This window comes from Ammospiza nelsoni, chromosome 10, assembly GCF_027579445.1.
Source record: "Ammospiza nelsoni isolate bAmmNel1 chromosome 10, bAmmNel1.pri, whole genome shotgun sequence".
Taxonomy (NCBI): domain Eukaryota; kingdom Metazoa; phylum Chordata; class Aves; order Passeriformes; family Passerellidae; genus Ammospiza; species Ammospiza nelsoni.
The window spans coordinates 16,783,364-16,797,116 of record NC_080642.1 but is presented as its reverse complement, the minus strand read 5'-3'; the positions used below and the strand labels follow the sequence as shown (position 1 = coordinate 16,797,116).

Sequence of the window (13,753 nt, the reverse complement as noted above, 5' to 3'; positions counted from 1 at the left end):
TCTGTTGGCTATAGGTGAGAAACATCAAGCATGCAACCAAAAATCACATTCTATGTACACTGCTTAATCTGCTACACAAGTTCTTCATGAACAGCAAAGGATCCAACTACAATTTCACATTAAAGGACACACACTGTATCTAAGCAAAGTTATCCTCTTTGAATTCTAAAGCTTAAAGAACAACCACACTGGAATTTTCAGGAGGCTTTACACCATAGTGCTTTCCACAGTAAGAAAACACCATTACCTGAACTAACATCTAAAATCTGTCAGAATGGGTCTGAATAGCTTATTTTTTAAGAACTGCAAAGTTCAAATATTTCTTAGATCAAATTTTCAGGTGCTAATGAGATAATCTAAAACACAAATCCAATTACAATTTGTCAAACACCTGTAGCAGTCTTGCATGCACACAGAAAATTGAAAACAAGGGACAGAGAGTAGTTTTTGGAAGAAGACTGGTAAGCAAGAGGACAATTTACTACACTGCTAAATGTGTGAAATAGCAGAATACCCACCATGTACATCAGGATGTCTCTAATCATCACCATTGCTGTTTGATGATCATTCCATGCTTGGTTTAGTGTTTGTAGAAAGTTGTTATTCAAGGAGTTTAACACATCTTCTCGCACCTGAAGTGAAAAAAATAAAAGACATTTTGCCATAAACTCAAGTCAGTTTCTCCTGCAGCATTTAAATCCTAAACTTAGCTTCAGCACGAGAATTCTCGCTCTTCCATGGACCTGAATTTTACAGGTTGTTACTTTTCCAGCACTTGGGTGCTGACTATCCCTACCTCGAATTTCCCTTCTGTGGAAAAATAAGTAAGAAAAATTATGCTAGAAACAAGAGAAACAAAATAAACATGGGTTTTAAATTTCAAAGGAATTCCTGAAGTTTCAAATGTTAAAAATAGTCTTTGACGACTCCTCATAGCTTTTATTTCCTGTGCTATAATGTTTCAATTGCTGGTAATTTTACTATCACAAGTCATTTCAGAACATTGGGTAGCAGCAGTAAATGCTACAAACAGGAACAAGTACAGGTGGAAAATTGGCCATGATGACATTTAGAGAGACAAGCTGAGATACCATAAAGATACAAACAACAGTTCTGAAAGGAAGCAATTGCTTGGTAAAGATCAGACTCCTACATTAATACCAACAATAAGACTTCATAGAAAAAAAGAAAGTCATCTTCTTTTTTTATGAATGTATTTGCAATTTGCAAGTTTATCTGTCTCATCAACTTCAGGTTTTATGCCTCTTTGCCACTACCCTTCCTACTACTAAAAAAGCCCATCCAGTTTCATATTTTGATTTTTTCCAGTAGGCATATACAGCAGTACTCAAACTTGAAACTAAAGTCAAAGAGAAACTTGTGGGAATGTAAAAAAACTGTTCCAGAGTTAATAAAATGTGGGAATTGACTTTTTACGTCAACATGCAAAATATATTCTGCCCTCTGTTGTAACCAAACAGGATGTTCACATTCATTGATTTGGACTGATACCTGGCTGATAGTGTAAATTTCTGTACAGAGACTCAAACAGGAAAACAAAACGCACAGGCCAGGCAGCCACAAGCTGCAGCAACATCTCATGCACTCACCTGACAGGCTGCACTCTGCCATTCCAGTTTATGAAGTTATTAGGCCAAACCAGGGTAACAGAATCCTGTCTGCCACACTACTGTACACACTCACTAACTCAGACGAGCAAACCAGAGACACAGTGTGGAACACCATCCAACACAATGCTCTCAAGGAGGGGAGGGATGAAGGAGAAAAGGAGAGGAATGAAGGAGCAGGTAGAGGAAGAAGAGAGGGAAGAAGGAGGAGAAAGAGGAGAGGGAGGAAGGAAGAGGGGAAAGACGAAGGAAGGGAAACTTATCCCAATAATTTTCACCTTGTTACTGCATCTAGGCAATATAGGTATGCATAGGTTGTTCAAAGCTTTCTTACATCTTCAAACACCTACTCTGCACACCTGAGCAAGGCCTCTCCTCCTTGCTTTTGGAAAACATAATATGCAGGTATGAGCACTGCTTAGCTGCATCATTCTTTCTGATCATGATCATCATTTACCCTTTGGTCTCCCAAATGTGTGCTCTGTTGTCACCCAGTCCAGGTAGTTTTTTAGCCAACACACTAAAAACTTCAGCAGACATACTTGTGAAGAATATGCAGAATCTCCCAGAACAAGAGAAACAAACATGACATGGTTGCTTTCACTTCTTTGGTGAGTATGGGAAAGCTTTATAAACATTATTTGGTAGTCCATTCATCCACACTGATAAAATTTACCAAAGCCTGATTAGATTATAAGCACAAATAATCAAGGGTAGTTACTGATCAATTTTATGACACCCTGTACTTTGACAACACAGAGGCAGTGTGCCCTTGTAACTGCACACATCCCACATCCCTCACACTAACCCTGCCAGTGCCAAGTCACACCCAAGGGGGTGGACACCTGCCACCAGGTAGCAGTGACAACTTGCTTCCAAGCAGACACTGGCACATTCTGCAGTAGTGGCACCTCTGCTCCACATGGTGTGCCACGAGGATTTCTGGAAATGGGCCTGAAACTCAGAAATGGGTGCTGTACAACAGAGCTACCTTCAGAGTTTCCCTGTGAAGCTCCTCAATGACATTCTTCTAGGTTTATTTAAAACTGCAGAAGAGGTTTAGAAAGCCATTCTTTCAGCTGCTGCAAAAGCCAACCAAGATACTGCCAAGCAAATTATCATTTATAGCAACTTTACAGTTAACAAGTGTTCAACACATTCTTTGTATGGGCCATTAATTCAGCAAAACAACAGTGAAACTGCTATAATGCACAAAACATCTTAGCCATGCAAAGGTGCAGAGTCACACCACTTTGGTAGAATAAATGATCTCAAGTAAAAAAATGTGCATACTCACACTCTTTGAACAAAGAGGACACACAGCTGCTGCTCTGCCACAGCCTTAGAAAATTTCAAATCTCAAACATTTTTATCAGCAGAATGTTACTTTAAATTAGCTGAGCTTGTGGTGATTTCTGTGACAGTGTTTGCAGTTATGAAGTAAACAGCAGGGAAAGCCAGCTTAAATGGGACTGTCATATACAGAGGGACTTGAAAATAAATTAGCAACTTTGTAATACATGTAAGGTCTTCTGATAGTTACAAGGATGACATTTTACGTATAACTTCAGGCCCAACTGTATTTTCTACTGGATACAGGTCTTCAGGAAATACAGAAACCTTCCCCCAATAATAGTAGTTTGTTGGCATAAGCTTTCAATACCTTTAAATAACTCTTGATTAAGTGTACATAAAGAAGACTTATGGCCTACTATTTCTATCTTACAGTGCCTGGCCTGATGCAGCAGCACAAATAGTCCAATTATGTAATTTCCACTGTAAAGACAGCCAGAACATCCTGAGGGGAGGAGCAGCACAGAACAGCACTTTCTGAAACAAGGCCTCAAGCTCTCAGAACTTTTATTATAGAAAAGTTCTATATTTTTCTTTTAGAAAAATCCAAGTAGTCTACAAGATAGTATTCTAACATCTTAGGAGTCCCAAGCAGGTTAATGGACTGACTTCCAGAAATGTCTGTTCACCCCTGCAGCTGCTATCCTACTGCTAAAAGGAAAAAACAAACACTGCAGAATACTGGGGATTCTCAACAGTCATGTACTTTCAAGCAATTCCCTCATATCCTTTTGCCCTCCACATAATAGCAGACTTGCTCAAGATCATCTGAAAACATCATTAAGAAAATATAAAGGCAGATAACACTCATACATTGCCAGTCAGGCTCACTCTAATGCTCAGTAGGTAATTTGCCTCCTACACAACTTCTCGTGTCATTCCTCCCTATTTCATTGATATTATGGAAACAATTTCAAACTCCCTGATGGAGATGACTCTTATCTCTCCCTTTTCTCTGCAACACTAAGATAGCAAATTTTAAAGCTTACAAAGGACCCCAGACATAACTTTCTAAGCCCCAGAGTAGACATACTTCTTTCAGCCTATACCTGGACCAGTACCCCACTCCTGCACTGAGGCAGCTCTGTGCCCCCCTGAGCAAAGGTGCTCTCAGTGCCTGTACTGTCACTCTGACACAGCAGGTACTGGACAGACCCTGAGGGGCACCACTTGTCACTGATGGCCATCAGGACTCTGAGCCATGGACCACATCCAATGGGTGTGACCACCCAACCAATTTCTTATCCATTGAACTCCACTCATTGAATCCATCTCTTCCCAATTTAGACACAAGAAGGTTATGGGGGACCTTGTCAAAATCTCTACAGACATCCAGAGAAATGACGTCTGTAGCTCTTCCCTTGTTCACTGATGTGGTCACTCCTTCACAGAAGGCCACTGGATTGGCCAGGCAGGACTCACCCTTGGTGAAACTGTGCTGGCTGTCCCAAATCACCTCCCTGTCATCCATGTACCTCAGCATAGCTCCTAGGAGGATCTGCTCCACAATACTCCCAGACACAGAGGTGAGGCTGACAGGTTGGAGCTCCCAGGGTGCTCCTTTCTACACTTCTGAAGGATGGGTACAAAAAAAATCCCCTTTCCCAGTCACCTGGAACTTCACCTGGCTGCCATGACTTCTCAAGTATCAGGAGAGTGGCTTGGCCACTACATCAGCCAATTCCCTCAGGACTCTGGGATGCCCCTTATTGGGCCCCACTGACTTATACATAAAATGAACATTAAAAATATTATCCTGTAAACTTTTTAACTTTAACTTGTTTTTACTGTAACACAAATGATGTTGCTTATCATCAAATGGCTTACAGAGCTGTAAACTAAGCTCTGTGTGTTTTAAAAACACTTAACAACATTTGTGTGATGTAATAACAGACTAGGCTTGAGAAGTGTGAAGGAGGACCATCCACATCAAGCTACAAGATTGTCAGTGGGCAAGAAAGGCAGAAATTAGTGAAGTATCAGAGGGACTGGAATTAAATACTTGAATTAAGATGAAAGGTTTCAGTACTTTCGAAATTCAAGAGTATTTTTAAATAGCCCTACACGTACCATACTTAAATAATGATGTCAATACACAGGTAAAGACAAGTTTTATCATGTTCCTACCCTGTGGTAAAAGCAAGGTAGCTCAAGAAAGCTGACTTGTCTCAGTGATGCAGAGCACCTGGCTGACTACAGCCTTTATCCCACAGCCAGAACAGGCTGATTTAGAACTGCACACCACTGGGGTCTGCAAGTCTGAAACCAAGCATTCTTGGTAATAACTTGCTTGCACACACCTTGTATTGAGCATATTTGTAACTATTATTTTATTTACAATTAAGCTGTCAAGACAGTGCATTGTACTGTTTTCTTGTTGAGAAGCTAAATACTTTTCTCATTAGTGTTTGATTGCTAATTAAAATGCTGAATAAGCACAACTTTCACCTGGCAATTAAATTAGCATAAATCATAAATACAGTTCTTAACCATGCCTCACCAAAAATGAAGGAATGCTTTCCAAGCTTTAAAACTATCTGTAAAAACAACTGAAAATATACACTGCCTCTACCTAGTCTCTTAAATCTACTCCTAATTAACCAGCATGACTGGAATACCACAAGAGTGCAGCTTTTCCTAAAAAGATAACCTGGAGATGTGGGCAGCAAATAACAGTTATACCTCAAGGATTAATGCAGTTTCAAATGTGGGGTAGGCTCCTCAGCAGTGCTCCCTGAACTGAGTACAGTGCTTCAGCAAAATCTATTCATCTGTGAACATTTCCATTTTTATAAAAGTTAAAGAATTTAATGAACAATATTTCAGTTGGCATAATCCCCCTCTTCTAAATTCTAGCATCCACCACTGAATCTCTGAATACAAGTTTTACAAAGACTTGTGATGAGTTAATTTATCATGCATTAGCTACTTAAAATTTACAGAGAATTGCTCTTGGAAAGGGACAGCAAACATAAAAGATTTTGCTAAAATTTCTATGACAAAATGTGAGGTTAAACAAAATTTTTTTTTATCTGTCTTACAAGTACTAATGGCTCAAACAGAAGATGTCATTATAGAACTGATCCTATTCTTGATAAACAATGCACCATTTTTTCCATGCTTCCATCTATATACGCCTCAACATAATGTGTCTAAGCAAACATTCAAAAGAGACAAGCAGTAGCTTTTAGCCCCTATCAGTTTTTGTTATTTTTCTGAAATTTTTGGCATAAGTCACATTTTTTTAGTCTTTTCCTTGGACTATTTTACAGGCTGGCATAATCAGAATAATTTAGCCTTTAACTACTAAAACTCAGTTAACCTTTTTATTTGAAAAAGCTTTGGTCATCATTTATCACCCACACACATGGATATAATTTGATTAATCACATTAACGATCAGAATATTTGGTCATTGGAGAAGATTTTATTTAAAGGACCAGATACAGGAATATTAAGTGTCAGAAAGGCATTTTCTGCACTATCTGTGCAGCCTTCTCAGCCTCTGCACTGAAATTACAAACTCAGAACTTTCTGCTCTTTTGTCAGCCTGCCACAATCAGCACTTCAGAATAATTAATTCTGCAAATGCATAGTTTTTAATATGCAAAATAGCTAGGAACTAAGATAAGTGGCAAAATACCTAGGAACAAAGATAAAAAGACACCCATCAAATTAAACCAGGATAAACTAAAGCCTAGGAATAATAAAAGTTTAGTGTCACAATTATTAAGTGCATAGACATATGCAAGAACAAGGCAAAAAAAAAGCCTCAGCCATTTGCCACATTTTATATGAATAGTACAGATTATGAATGCACAGATAATGAAACCAGAAGTTTTTGAGAGTCACAGATGTGCTACAATTATAGAAAAGAACTGCAAATTATTTAACCACTTCAGAGAGGATGTCTCCTCTGGTGCACACAGTAAAAAAGCCCCACATTCAAAGCAGTTTTAGACTACACTTATCTGGATCACACCTTTGAAAACTAGGATTTTAGAAAAGAAATAACACATTTCTCTGCCACAGCAGTAACTCCACTTGGAACACATAAAATAAGTCCCCAAGCATCCTGCATTAATTAGCCATAAATCTCCCATCCATTCTCTGTAATTCAGCCAGAAGTAATTATCCAAGACACATGATGGTCTCTGACTTTCCTTTTCATATCTTGTAAACACAGGATAAAAATCTGATACTCCATCTGAAGCATGGCCAGAACATGGGATCAAAGCAGACAAGTACCTCTCTGCTATGGATGTTACCATGAGGGTGTTACCATGGCATCTCCCACAGGCTTAGAATCCTATTGCCATGAAATATTATCTGGAGTCCTAAAAAGTGACTTCCAACGTTTTTCCACTTACACATTTATTAATCAATTCTAAACTTCTCTCAAAGACTAAATAAGTGGCTCCATGGTTTAACACAAGACCTGAAGATTCCTTTTCTCAGATGACAGATGTTCAGAAAGTTTCTGCATGTCATTTTGACTGACCTACATGGTTTTGCAAAGGCTGACATGGCAGAATGTGAGCTACTCAGGAGTTTTGCTATTGCTGAGTTGTTGTTTCCACCTCTTTAAAGAGCATAATCCCAGCACAACTGTCTCATTAACCTGGGAATTAGTTCATTAGCCTATAGAAAACAAGTTCTTACATTGGTATTTATTTGTTCCACAGATTAAAAAACCGAGAGGCAAACATGACAAAATGTGGCCTAAGAAAGTCACAAAATGCCACCAAAAATGACACAAACCATTAAAAAAAATTATCAGCTCTTGACAGTTATTCTTCAAAAAAAAAGTTGTTGTTTCCTGTTACACTCTTTCAAATGCTTCCTATGGTCTGCCTTCCATCAGTAATTTACCAGAAACAGTCCCAGGAACATGAAATCATCTGATTTCATCTGATGTTAGCTCTATGCCACCATTTTTGAGAGAAGCTACACAACTGCAATACAAGGGAACATAATAAAGTTAGATTTTCTGTCATTTAAATAACTATTCAGAATTCTTTCACATAAGACACTTCTATTTTAATACACAAATGGACAAACCTTATTTATTAGATGCTCAGTGACCACTTCTCTTAGTCCAGTGTAGAGTTTTTCACCATGTTTATGCAACACCATTGTATAAGCATTTCTATACAGCTCCTCAAAACTGAGACCACTATTGTTCTTACGCTGAATCTCCTGGATTGCATTTTTCAGAAGATCCCAAATGCTGTTCACATATTTCTCATCCATAGTCATCTGTAAAAATAAAACATTACGTTATTGTTTTGAACAAAAAAAAGAATATAGATAATATGAGGTAATTGCTCTGCCCCATCTTGTTGATTCCATTATCATAAGATTTCTCAAACTGCATCAAAAGAAAACCAGTATTTATGAGACTAGTACAGATTTCAAGAAATATTTATGAAAACTGCAATTTGCAAAAGTTTAATGCTTTTTTTGTTTCAGAATGCAAATGCTCAGAATCCAATCCCAGAGCCTTTGGGGGTGGAAAGGCAGGTAATTGTGGATAAAAGGAAAGGCAGGTAATTGTGGATAAAAGTCTCTTCCCCACTCTTCTTCCACAGGTTAACAGTGATAGATGGTTAACTCCCATTCCATATTAACACATTGTTTGACACCTCATAAATTGTACTGCAATACTGATCTGCCTCACCAGACCTGTACAACAAAAGATAATAATGTCTGACACAGATTTAGGAAACTTGGTCATCTGCTTGAGCTAACTAGGGACTAACAGCTAAAGAATTACATACCTACAACACTGTACCTACAATTTAAATAATTATAGGTACCACTGAAACCCCACAAATGCCCAACATAAACACCTGCATTGAAGATATTCCCTCTGCACAAATACAATTAAATACTTTTCTAAATGACATGTACCAAGCACTAAGCATCTGCTTGATCTGTTATTTAGATGCTGTAAACATCAGCAAATACACAGAAAGAAAGAAAAAAAAAAGATTCAGAGAAGGACAAAAACTCTTAATAGTCTCAATTCTTCTATATAGTACCTAGTGTGAATCATTTCACACTTGTGCTTTACCAATGCAAAGGTGCTTCAATATATGATGCTTCACAGATAAAGCAGTATCTGGGATTGCAAGTCAGCATAGCAAAAAATATCAGATGCCAGCACTGCTTAAAGTCTGTGATTCAGCCAAGTTTTATCACCCAAATGGTAAAAAAAAAAACCCCAAACACTTTTAAACTGAACCAATTTTATGTAAAGTTAAGCTTGGTTTAGTTTATACAAAATCAGGAACAGATTTAGCATTTTATAACTACAGAAAAGGGCTGAAGAGAGAAGGGGAAAAAAGCTGCTATTCCCAGAATTACTATGGGAAGTGAAAATATCCCAGAGTCTATCAAAAGTGTCAAAGTAGTCTTGAAAATAAGAACTGAAAGTATTAAAAGAGTAAAGAATAATGGTAGGACAGTATAGAGAAAAATCACAACCAGCGCTAATCCACCTCTCCTTCTCCTTCCAACAAAACCCACTAAGTGAATAGAGGAAAGACATGAAGACTAGATTTGACTGCATTTGTAATCAAAATGCAATTATTTAGCAGAATCTTTTTACTCCAAGTATATTTTTACATGTATTTTCAAAATAGCATATCAAGTTTCCTAGGCATGATAAGTAACAACACAGGTCACAATAAAGAGAAGCCATGCACTGCCTTGGGAGGGAATGGGCTGCTGAATAAAATGAAAACAAGACATGCAATCTTCTATCCTGTGCATCTTTTGGAGTTTTGGTTAAATACAAGGATTTTTATTATAAAAATAATCCTGTAGTCACTTTTTCCACTCCTCTGATACCAGATCCACTTGACTACTACATTTCATGTACCCCAAACTTAAGATGTACCATTATATATCTAAAAGCAAAAACAAGATAAAATCACAAACATGTTGAAAAATTTGTAGCTCCCTATCTCCTAAATGCAAAGCCTCAAAGTAACAGAGGAATGGTGGATGGAATGTCACAGGTCCCTCCACACTTCCTTTTTCTGCTATGTACAACACTCAAAGGTCAGTAGTTTTGTTTTTAATTTGTATTTGCTACATTGGTGCTCCTTCAGGGAAGTTATTTTCTACAGCTTTCCTGAAGCAGCAATTTCACAAGTACTGATAATGAAGGCAACTATTTAGATTTGCAGACAGCAATCCAAGTAAAAGCTTTTCAGCTTTCCTTTCACAAACCCAAAGTTTTGTTTTCAAACAAAGGAGAGGCTCCCCCTGCTAATTAAAAAACTCTCAGCCAACACAACCTTTTTATCTTAACTGCAATTTAATTGCACTTGTATTCTGAGCAGAGGTATGATCTGTATAAACCAGGCAAATCACTGGGCACCAGTGTGCAGAAGTATTACAGGGCTCCTGTCTCTGGGTTGGTCACAGGGAACATCTCAGTACATGACATTCAGAGATAAAGCAGCACATCCGGGAATTCAGATCCCTTCAGCAAAAAGCTAAAAGCAAACTGTTAATTCTTGTACTTTTAATCCAAATGCTATAAAATAGAAAGAATAATTGTAACATTATTTGCTCCAAAGTCCCTGAATACAAACAAGAACACAGAGCTTTTTGCCACTTAATAACTGACACACCACGAGCTATTCTGACAGCACAAGAAAGGTCAATAGAAGGTAATTTTAAGGAATACACATCTCCACGAGGTAAATATTTGAAAAAGTACTAAAAAATTATCTTATTACCTTTTAGGATTAAGCATTAAAAACTCTGCTTTTCAATGCAGCTTCTTATTCTGTTTCTGACTCAGATTAACACCAGTGAGGTTTTATGGGAACAGGTTTGCCCAAGTTCTAGAATATCACATTAGAAGAGCACTGTCTTCCAAAAAGATCTAGCACAGCTAACTTGTTTGCAGCAGTGTTTTCTAACAAAGCAAAGACTCCTAATACTTTAAATAATCCCATTCTATTTGGCAGTAAGTCACTGTAGTGAAGTTTGAGCAAATATGTATTATTTCCTCCCTGCTGCTGAAAAGTTGTTCAGCACTTGAGCAGAAGAGATCTTCCTGTATTCTCAAGGGTATGTAAGAATTGCAATGACTAAATCTATTCTTGGATTATTTAACTCACGGGTTCATGTCTTTTCATCCCATTTCTCAAGTCAGGCTTGTATGCAGATTTAAAATCCAAACAAATAACCAGTAAGTTGTTGATGCTACTAGAATTCTTCAGAATTCTCTACAAAAGCATCTCTGACAACACAACTGCAATCCTAATCCCCCAGTCTGACCCACCAATGAAGATTTATGCAACTCTCAAGATCCCTAGCAACAAAGTCTGTAAGAGATCTTCCACAAACACAGGATCGGAGCCAAGATGCTTTTCCCAGATTTCTTCTAATGGTTATATTTTAGAGCTAAAATCCACAGTTAGAATGCAGTTGCCTTGCTTGTGTCTTTTAATTCTCGCAGATTTAAGCAGAACGCAGATTGCTGCTTCTGCTGGTCTTTGAAAAAAACCACACAGGTTTGGAAAGGCTTTCAGAAGCAAAATCCCAGTGATTCCAGTAGTGTCTACACCCAGATTCACCAAGATAGCAAGAAGGCAGTGTCCAAGCAGAGGAAACGTGTTAATGCACTCACGCTTATCTGAACATTACCTTTCTTGGGGAATGGGAAAGCGACCAAGTCTGTTATTGGCAGCAGAGAGAGCTGTTTATAAGAAGCCGCTGGTTGGAAACCTTCCACACACTGCTGCCCAAATGCGAACGATTCAAAGATGCAACTCGAGCACAAACATCTGAACTCCGAGTGTAACACAAGTACATCTTGAGGAAATTAGACTGAAATGTCAGTGTACATGAAAGTACAGTCATTTCACAAAAAAGAAACTACAAAGGACTCGAAAGATCCTTTATTCCACAGTGTGGGATCAGATACACTCAAGCCCCTTCCTTTAACAATGTCTGTCTACCCTATTAAAATCATCAAGTCAAATAAATAAATCACTGTCAGCAATCTATTGCCCTTATCACCTGTAAAGCAGGTAAAGCTGGCAACAATCCTGAAGGCCTCTCCCTCCAGAAGCTTACAGGCACCACCTGTTCCAAATAACCTACCACAGCATTCAATGAGAATGAGCAAACAGCTCGATTCTTGTTATTTTCTGATCAACATGTAACTTCATACAAAATGTTATCAGCCCCTTCTAGTCATGTAGCTCAAAGAGAAGGGCAACATCCCATCCCTAGGGGGAAGGAACAACCCCAGGCAATAATGCCTGCTGGGGCAAATGGCTGGAAAGCACATATGGCAGGAAAGAACCCAAGGCTCTTGGAGGACATCAAGCTGATGACAAACCAATGGGCCCTTGAGGCAAGGAAGATTAATGGTATCCTAGGCTGCATATGGAAGAGTTGCCAGCAGGCCAAGGGCTTTATCAGCACTGGAAAGCCACACGTAGAGCACTGTGCCCAGTTCTGGGTTCCCCAGTACAAGAGAGACCCAAACACACTGGAGACAGTCCAGTGAAGGGCCAGTAACAACCCTCTGGAGCACCTCTAATAGGAAGGACAGAACCAGCCTCTAGAGCCAGCCTAGAGAAACCCTGCAGGGATCAAATCAGAATGTGTAAAATCCAAAGGGAGGGTGTACTGAAGGGGGAACCACATCTGCAATGGTGCAAGTGACAAGAGCAGATACAGCAGGAACAAACACAGGAGATTCCTCGTGATCGTCACAAAAACTTTTTGTTGTGGGGGTGACCAAGTGCTGGCACAGGTTGCCCAGAGAGGCTGCACAGTTCTCCATCCTTAGGGACATTCAGAAGCCATCTGGACACAGTCCTGAGGGACCAGCTCCAGGTGACCGTGCCTGAGCAGGAGCAGTGGGGCAGGACAGGATGACTTCCCAAAGTGCCTTCCAGCCTGAACCACTGGGTGATCTGGTGACACACATCACAGCTGGAGGCTGAGGAAGCTGGAAAACCAGGGCTCCCTGGAAATGTGACCTTTTGAAACTGCCTGTACCAGCCTTCCAATGGAAATGCACTGTATGGTAACAAAGGTGTGCAACAAAATACTTGAGGTCACCAGTGGAACCTGGTGTTTGCTCCCTAGCTTTTACCAACTGCAGTCAAAAAAACCCACTAAAGCTCCCAGATCCAGGAACACCCAACATATCTGTTGCTGGAAATCCAGATTACTTTGCAAAGAAATAAATGTTTTGGGGTCTAATTTCCATTCTATTTACTTTAACTTCTACAGCATTTTCCTCTGAACACAACTTCACATTCGTCATTTTTTAACTCGTCATCATCTTGCCCTTAACACTACACAGCTCACTCCTCTTACATAACCACGCTTGAAATGCTGTGAATTGCAAGGAAAAATTACAGAAGTAAACTGCTAGGAGCCTGCTGACATCTTGATAGTTTATACCAGCTTTAAGTAGCTATTTAGTCTTCTTAACAAGAGGGGGTTAAGAAAGAAGCAAGGAAGAGGTAAGCAGATGTCCTACAGTGCCAGCAGGAGGATCCCCAGAAGTCCACTAGCAGCAACAGGAGACACACAAACCAGTACTCTCAAGATTAGTGACCAGACACAGCTTCTTATCCTTCATGCAGAAGAAACTTCTAGACAAGTTCTACAAAGTTGACACAAAGATCTCAGACCAAACTTGTTACATCTCAGGAGTTTTAATAGACTGTCAACACATTTGCAGGACATTTTTACTCAAAAATGTTACAAACACTACTACTCAGT

The 13,753-nt window shown here is 39.1% G+C and overlaps 1 protein-coding gene across 2 annotated transcripts in view; it reads right to left on the bottom strand.

The window, feature by feature from the left end:
* Positions 1 to 13,753, bottom strand: part of CUL3 (cullin 3) — a 54,946-nt gene that overhangs the window by 27,726 nt on the left and 13,467 nt on the right. For both annotated transcript variants that reach the window (XM_059479225.1, XM_059479226.1), the window contains exons 2-3: positions 8,042 to 8,239; positions 519 to 632 (exon numbers count right to left, since the gene is read on the bottom strand). In XM_059479225.1, coding sequence (XP_059335208.1) covers positions 519 to 632; positions 8,042 to 8,239 — 312 coding nt within the window. The remainder of the gene's footprint in view (positions 1 to 518; positions 633 to 8,041; positions 8,240 to 13,753) is intronic.